This window comes from Fulmarus glacialis, unplaced genomic scaffold (genome assembly GCF_000690835.1).
Source record: "Fulmarus glacialis isolate BGI_N327 unplaced genomic scaffold, ASM69083v1 scaffold22272, whole genome shotgun sequence".
Classification (NCBI taxonomy): domain Eukaryota; kingdom Metazoa; phylum Chordata; class Aves; order Procellariiformes; family Procellariidae; genus Fulmarus; species Fulmarus glacialis.
Genome location: NW_009197480.1, coordinates 1 through 8,256, shown reverse-complemented (window position 1 = coordinate 8,256; position 8,256 = coordinate 1). Strand labels below are relative to the sequence as shown.

General features: G+C 47.1%; 1 protein-coding gene across 1 annotated transcript; it reads right to left on the bottom strand.

The window, feature by feature from the left end:
• Positions 1-386: 386 nt before the first annotated feature.
• Positions 387-3,638, bottom strand: LOC104072949 (androgen receptor-like). The gene is made up of 4 exons (XM_009572563.1): positions 3,498-3,638; positions 2,476-2,606; positions 1,755-1,912; positions 387-755 (listed from the first exon to the last, which is right to left on the bottom strand). The coding sequence occupies exons 1-4, from the start codon at positions 3,611-3,613 to the stop codon at positions 600-602; spliced, it is 561 nt and encodes a 186-aa protein (XP_009570858.1). The 5' UTR covers positions 3,614-3,638; the 3' UTR covers positions 387-599.
• Between the last annotated feature and the right edge of the window lie 4,618 nt (positions 3,639-8,256).

Genomic DNA, 8,256 nt, shown 5'->3' with positions numbered 1-8,256 from the left:
TGACCCAGCAGCAGGTCCTGTAAATTCATCAGGCTGCAAATTCATCTCGTCCCCCCAACTCTTCTCTGTTTCTCTACTGCAATATTTTAACTCATCTGCTTCCCAGCACCATAACGCAAATAAAAAGTCCCAAAGGAGGCCAGTAAAGTAACCCACACCCAAACTTAAAGGTTCAACCTGCTTCTTGTCTTGTTCTGTTTTTAAAAAAAAAACAAACAAACCCTAAACTCAACAACTGCTGGCATTTCTCCCATCTCCTGTGGCCCTGGGCCACTAAAAGTCACTGTGGAAAACACACACAAACGAGAGAGCGTAGACACGGTGCCGCTGCCACTGTGCCAAGTCCCCTGTCCAAGCACAGTGAGCCAGCCAAATCTAGGCAGAAGCCGTGGCAGGCAGTTCAGTTCAGTTCAGAGGTACCTCAGGAAAAATAGAAATCTCAGGAATCCCAGCAGGCAGCCATTTGTTACTGTCCACCTTCTTGGCACACCGCCTCTGTGGAGGGGATTCCCCAAGGCACTGCAGTGCAGTAGTGCAGAAATAACAGGCAGGAGACGGCTGAAATGGGGGTGGCAGAACTGGGGGGTCCCTCCGGAAGATCACTGTGCGTGGAAGTAGATAGGCTTGACTTTTCCAGACAGGATCTTGGGAACCTGCACAGAGATGATCTCGGCCATCATTTCAGGGTAGTCCACGCTCACCATGTGTGCCTTAATTAAAAGGTCAAATGTAAACTGATGCAGATCCTTGGCAATCTGGGAAAGGAAGAAAGTTTGTTAAGCAAGAAGCCCCTGCTCAGTGATTTCTCTGGGAAGAAACCAGGCAGACCTTAGCAGGCACAGCAGGTCAGGGCTGGACCCTGCTGCGGCGGGACCTGCTTTGCTCTCTGGCCATCGCTGCCCTGCCAGCGCTTATCAGGTGGCAGGTATGCATCCCGAGGGTGAGCGAGGGAACCACCCAGCCTGGGAGCACGTAGCGTATTCTGCCATGGCCCTTCACACTCAGACATTACTGCATCCCACAAAAACAGGGATGTATAAAAATGGCACTTTCTCACTCCTACAGAAACTTGTCTTACTGTGTGCAGATGCTGCTGACTTCACTTATTAAAAATTACTTTTTGCTTGTAGACATATAACTGTATGCGCATGGAGCTGAGCTCCAGGAAAGGTCTAGCTCACATTTCACCAGTATAACTTTAAGTCAGAAATAGAGAATTTGTTTTCACTGCAGTAATCAGAAAAGATTCACTGGGGGCACTGAGATTTTGAGCTGTTCTGCGACACTGACGACAGAAAAGTATTGTCTACAAAGAGCTTTTCATTGCCAAAAAGGGAAGCCCATAAAGCCAAGCACACGGTGGTTATTGCAGGGAGTGACAGACACATAACTTCCACTGCCTCAGTAGTTAGCATCTGTCTTTTCTGTCACTTAATCTGGGAGCATACTGCAATGCTGTCCCTGCAAAGGTGTGCCAAGAGTTAAAAAACAAACCACAAAGAATCACAGAATCATCGAACAGCCCAGGCTGGAAGGGACCTCGAAAGATCACCTGGTCCAACCTTCCCTGGGAAAGGGAGCCTGGATGAGACTACCTAGCGCCCTGTCCAATGGCATCTTGAAAACCTCCAGGGATGGGGACTACCACAACCCTGGTGAGGCTGTTCCAGTGAATGATCGTTCTCACTGTTAAAAGTTTCTTTCTTATATCGTTTCTTATGCGTATAGATAGACATTTCACTGTCCTCTCTTACAGGATGCACGGAGTCCAGGACCTTGGTGAGCTGGTAAAATCGCCGAGAGCAGGAGGTAGGGTTCTTCCTCTTGCAAGCGATGATACGGTCAAGTTCCTTAATGTAATTCATTCGAAGTTCATCAAAGAGCTTCTGGTTCTTCAGGCCATCCACTGGAACTGGATGGAACATAAGAAGGAAACAGTAAGAGTTGCCCAGAGGGTGGGGAGAATAAAAGAGCAAGAGGAAGGCTGCAGAAGTGGTCAGTGCAGACCTAACAGGAAAGATCTGTCCACCAGCCCTGCTTCCGCTATGGCCCTCGCTCTGATCAGCTTGTTGGACTACTGCTAGCCCAAGGACCCTTGTTCAGCACTCATTACAAAAGAGAGGCAATGTAACAAACCGCAGCGCTATTTTCCTGCTCAGCAGCTGACACTCAGAGGTCCCCGAGATGACAGCAGTTGGGCTGAGGAGCAACCTCTTGCAGGAGCTGCATGGGAGAAATGCTGCAACGTGCAGAGGTGGGATGGGCTAGCTGCAGCGGGGCTGGGTGGTGGCATCCTTGTGCTTGGCAGCTCGTTGTCTCTGAGCAGCTCAGATTGAAGCAGAGAGGAGAACATCCACAGCCATCCCTTGGGAAGTACAAGTACATGCACGTGCACAGGGAAAGCACCAGATACCTCTAGGGCGATACAGCGTACAGGAACCGGAGATGTGTTGAGGAAAGGACGTGAGTACTTACTAATACTGAAGAAGAGTAGAGCCTTCATGCAGAGAAACTCCTGGGGTGTGATCTGAAGCCACCCGAACTCCTGAGAGAGGTGCCGCATCCTGACACATTGGCTGTACATTCTGGATTTGTGCATCCGGTACCTGCAGGGCAAGACGCGTAACGCACGGCAAGATCAAAGCCTGGCCTGCGTGATGTGTGGGGGAGGACACGCTCTGCCTGACCCAGGCATCCCAGCCTCGCCTGGCACATCCCCGCTGCCAAGAGCCTGAGCTCAGTCTCAGGGGATGCTGGCAGCAACAGGCTGGCATGCAGGAGAGGAACGTTTTCCAAAATCCTGTGTGTAATCCTCTTCATCTGGAAACGGATGACTACCTGGGATCTAAGGGGTTTGTTTAGCCCTCTGCCTTCCCAAAAAACAACTGCAATGATTCATTCACCAAACGTGGCTATCCACAAGGGATGAGAAGCTCGGAGCTCTCAGAGAGAAGGTGTGGTTTTGCTTACTGCTGTGCTTAGTTATCGTTTTTTAGCTCTTCTACCTTAGTGTCAACAAACCCTCCCAGCTCCAGGCTGATGGTACCTCAGAGAGAACCCATCAGGAACTTACAGTATACGTTTGTTTCTGTTTCTGCTCGCTCCAGCTGACCAGCCAAGCTGAAAACAGAACTCAAACCCCTTAGGAAAAAGGCAGGTCTGTATGGACCGGCCCTTCACACACAGCACCAGCACTTGCTGCTGCCCTTGCTGGAAGTCAAACCCAAGGCAAGGTTGAGGGCAAGGGAAGAAGGACGAGGAGAGACCTTGCAACTCTCCTTACTGCTCCTGGAGACCACTGCAGAGCTACTAGAGGGGAAAAGCTGGGCCCTCCTATGCTTTGTCGGTCAGCTCTGAAAGCACGATCACCCAAGCTGTACTGTACCTGTCTGCTTTCATAAGCAGACGGGAACGCAAGTTCCTTGTCTTGTTCTCATTTCTCACCTAGTCTGACCCAGACAAAGCACAATATTAGATTGTTGCTATGTCGCACTTACTCATTGAAGACCAAATCTGGAGCGAAGTAAAGCATCCTGGAATTGACGTTGGTGAAAGATCTCCAACCCATAGCAAACACCATAAGGCCCATCCAAGAGTACTGGATTATTGACATCTGGTCATCCACATGCAGGTTGCGAAATCCTATTAAAAAATGAGAGGGATGTTATAAATCAATGTTGGCTTCCTGCAGTTACCAGGACTGTTTTCGTGCAGACTCCAGCTCTCCGCAGAGCTCCTGTTACGACAAGGTGGTCCACAGCCCAACCTCAGCTCTCCCAGGACGCGGCCAGGCAGCCGGGTGACGCCACCACAGTGTCAGCAGCGAGGTGCTCGCACCCTGATGGGCAATCAGAAGCAGCCAAAGCACAAAACCGCAACTGGAAGGGGAGAAAGGGGATCCCCAGACACAAGGAGGGGATAAAGAAAAACACAAGCAGCAGAGTGTTTTAAAGAAAGGCAGTGACAAGTGGTAATAAATGACATCTTCCCCCTGAGAGTCTCAAAGACCTTCACTAATTGTATTTGAAGGCTTTGCAAGACCCAGTGAGTGAACAAGCCTCATTCTGCAAGAGACTGGACAAAAAAGATACAGCAGGATGGGATTTAGTGACTTCCTTTAGTGACTATCCCGCAGGATAATATGTCCAACTATGGGTGCTGAGCAGGTCCAGCTCCCCCAGCCCCAGGCTCGCCCTGCCCAGCCCTCATTTCTGGCACTAATTAGACACCCAGACCGACCGAGCCTTACTGTGCCATATGCTCTGCAGTCACGGCGTAACCCCCAAAGTCTCCGCTCCAAAACATGCACAATTACTATGTGAGACAGCATGTCAAAAGTAAGTGGAATAAATAGCTGATGAGGATTTGTTTGCTTTGCTCTGCTAACAGAAATAAATCAGCTGGAGGGGAATGGGAGCCCCAGCAGCAGTACAATTAACCGTATCACATTCTCCAGGCACTGAGGCAGAAACAAGCCCTCATTAACCAATTACCTCCTTTGGTGCAATTCTGGCACTCAAGGAAATAAGCCAAAAAAACTTCCATTATTTTCAACCCATTAGGACTTCACCAAACTTAAGTAAATGGATTTTAATGTATAATGCTCAGAGCCAGCAAGTAACCCCGAGGCCTCATCACACTGCTTCGGTTTCGCTGTCAAATACACAATGCATTTATCTAACGACTATGAAAATTAATATGAAAACCTCTGCTGAATCACAAGCTAAACAAAAATCAATTAAATTCAAATTATTATTCCCAGATTCCCAGTTGAATCCCAGGCATGTTTACAACACACACACACAAACATGCTCCAACACTGTACTTTTTTCCAGATTCTTGTAAGTAGTCAAATGTAATCTGGTTTCAAGAAAATCGTATGTTATTTCAATCAAATATTAAAGCACTTCTAACACCTCCAGTGTATAATTATAATCCATTGAGGCAAGCATCTGTCTCTTGCTTGGGAAGCTGTCAACTGCAAACGAGCACAAGTCATGTTTTATTGCTGACTAAACTTGCTTTATGTTTGTACATTTTCCTTTCAGCTTTCATGTCACCGGATTGAAAAACCAAAGCTTGCATAAAAATAGTGTCCTACCAAACCTGAATAGGTGTTTTCCATCCGGAGGGCTCTCAGCTACCAGCTGAACATGAACCTTCTGGCAGCCAGAGTGAAACTCGTCAACAGCACACGAGTACAGACAAGGCATCTGGGCAACTCAAGGGATTCATAAAATCAGTCATACTCATCTCCAGGACATGTCTCAGTTAGATTTTCAAATTTAATTACAGTACTGCATGCTATAAAAAGCCCTTTCTATTTATCCAGTAAATTTGGTCAGAGATTAATTCACTGCTTCCTTGACCTTCCTCCTGCTCCATACTTGCCACTGTTCTTTTTCCTTGCCTAGATTTTCTGAAAAGATCGGAGTTACTTGAAGAGGAGCCATGCTGCTGGTCCCTGTGGCTGAGGCTTTGGTGAACAGACAGCGAGATGGTGCAGGGAACGCTCCCACGCTGGCACCGAGTGATGAGGATGAACATTTCGTTGGTCTGCTACACACTCATCCCCCCCCCCCAAATCCCTAAGGTTGAGGTTTTCCCCTTTTTAAATCCCTCTTCGAAGGAAAAACGTATCTTGTCCTCTGAGGGAATTAGCAGACAACGCTCCATTAAAAACCAGAGCGAACATGGAAAAGCAGATCAGACTGAAGGCTGACGGTCAGAACTTCTTCTGACGTAGTCTGGAGGAAGCTCTGGAGAAGGCTCCACGCAGCCCTCCCGACAGGACGGCGAGGACACCCGCCCCAGCGCACTCGGGCGGAGGGGTTCCCCAGGAAAGATGCTCTTAACCACGCAGACAAGAAAACCCTGCGAACACGAACGTTTTTATGAGAGCAGATGCTCTGTCTTCCAAAGAGATGCAAGAACGTCCCTATCAGAAGTTGGGCCCAAGTAGGGCCAGAAATGAACTGCAAGCCAAGGCATGATGGAGAGGATGAGGTGGGGAAGGACGAAGGCACATCGGAGGTCTCTGATGTTTGGTTCCCCTTGTGCCTATATCCTGGGAGCCAGGCCCATAAATCCTACCACCAAAGAGGAAACCTATACTCTGTAAGTGAGTGGGAGACAGAAAACATACCTGTGAACAGCGAACACTGAAATTTAACGCTAATTCACACAAATGATCCATCCCCCTTTCGCTGGGTTCAGCATCAACAGGACGAAGCCGTTGGAAACACCAACATCTATGGCAGAACCTCCTCATTCTGCTCGCCACGTCGGACACTACCAGCACTGCCGTGCCCGCGCAAACCCACGCCACAGCCGCCTCTGCCAGCGGCCGTTCTCATCCAGGAGTGGCTTTCCCTCAGCCACCACGTACCAGCTCTCCAGCCTACCCGGGGACAGTATTTGTTGCTCCTAATCTTTGCTATGAGAAGGATTTTGGTGCACTTGTTCATTACCTTGTAATTATGTCCACTGAAAAAAAAAATATTTGCGCGAGCTTTATCAGTGTTTAAGGAAAGGTATTTGAACATAACAGTTTTGTTGTCACAGGACTTAAAGTTTGCTTTCTGCTTGTCCACAAAAACAAGTTCCAGAAACACAGTGGCCGACTTTTCTAAAAGGAATCACTGCTTCCAGTTTCTGAGCTGAAATGCCTTGAAACAAAACTGATTTTCAGAAACCAGATACCTATCATTTCCTGGAAACCTCCCCCCTCCAGGCTTTTTACATGATGTATGGCCAAAATAACTGTAAAAGAAAATAAATACAAACCTGATGCCACAATATATTGTTAAATTTTTAGTATTGCCATATTTTGAAGAGACCCAAATGAAGATACCTTCTACAGAAAGGAATCATAGCAAAAGTAAAATTAAATTTACTGATGACTTGAAAAAGATCAATGCATAACCTTTTTCTTGTGAATAATTGTAAAGCAGCATAGTTTGGAAATATATTCTTTGTATTCTCTCTCGATGCACTGCTGTGCCAGAATAATATCTTCCTAAGAGATCAGCAGCTGAACACCTCACATGTTACCATAAGTAACATTTCTAATATAAACAAATACTCATTTTGTATCTGGAAATTTTATTGTCCACAGAACGGAAAGAGATGCACAATTAATTGTATCCTTATAGTTAAAGGGTGAGTTAGATATATTGTAAGGCAGTATATTTGGAACAGAAAAGCAAGCAAGCAATGGCCTGGAACACCCATAAAGCCCTAACTGACAGCAAGTACAGAGATTTTGCGATAGCTCTAATAAACAGGCCCATCTCCCACGATACCAGGTGGAGTGTCTCACCCGACCACACGTGCACCGAGTTGTAAAAGCACAAAGGGTGTTCATCTGCCCTACTGGCCGCAGAGCCGCAGCCCGCCGTGCCCCTCCGCTGCTCTGCTCTGCGGCAGCCCTTCCCCATACACTCGCAGTCCCGTTATTTTGTATAGACTGATTTCCTAACAGCTTCGGGAATGAACTGAAGACTTTTCATTTGCTGCCAGTTAAAATGATCTTTAAACTAATGTGTTTGAGTGCTGAACTAAATTAACTGTAACACCTTTACTGAATTTATGTATATGGAAAAGGGAAAATACATACTCCTTCCAATTACCTTGAAGTGGACAGATTTTATGGATTTAATCAGATTTCTTAATTCTGCGTTTCAGCAGCTTTCTTGGCAAGCTATGGTTATTTAATGTTTCCTTTCCAGGGAAACCACAGTTTGATTCTACCTTCTCCTATGCAGAATTTCAATTGCATAGGGTCCAAAGGGCCATACGTTACATTTTCTCCACTAGACAGAGGCTGATGCTGCTACTGCAAGCAAGCAAGGATTCAGAAATGCTCCCACCTGATGCAGTCTTGTTTCTAGGACATCACTGAAACCTCGCTGGAAGAGGTGCAGGAACACCTCGCTGCACGTCAATCACTCTTAGTATACAGGTGATGTTCAATGCAGGGTGCAAGGTTAATAATCACCTATTAACCAATATTAATCTATTGCCAGTACTGTCAGGCTGAGGCTACCTCTATTACAGGCGCAAGTTCCCCCTCCTCCACCAGCAGCCGTCACTGAAAAGTAAAACCTTTGCCCCTTTACATTGATATATATCCTAACTGACACGCAGGGCTGCTTATGCTTAGTTAAGCCAATGCTTGTGCCAGATGTGCCTGGTTAACAGGGAAAGGGGAGGAGGGGTAACACTTCCACCCTTACTGGGGGCCTGCCGAGGACC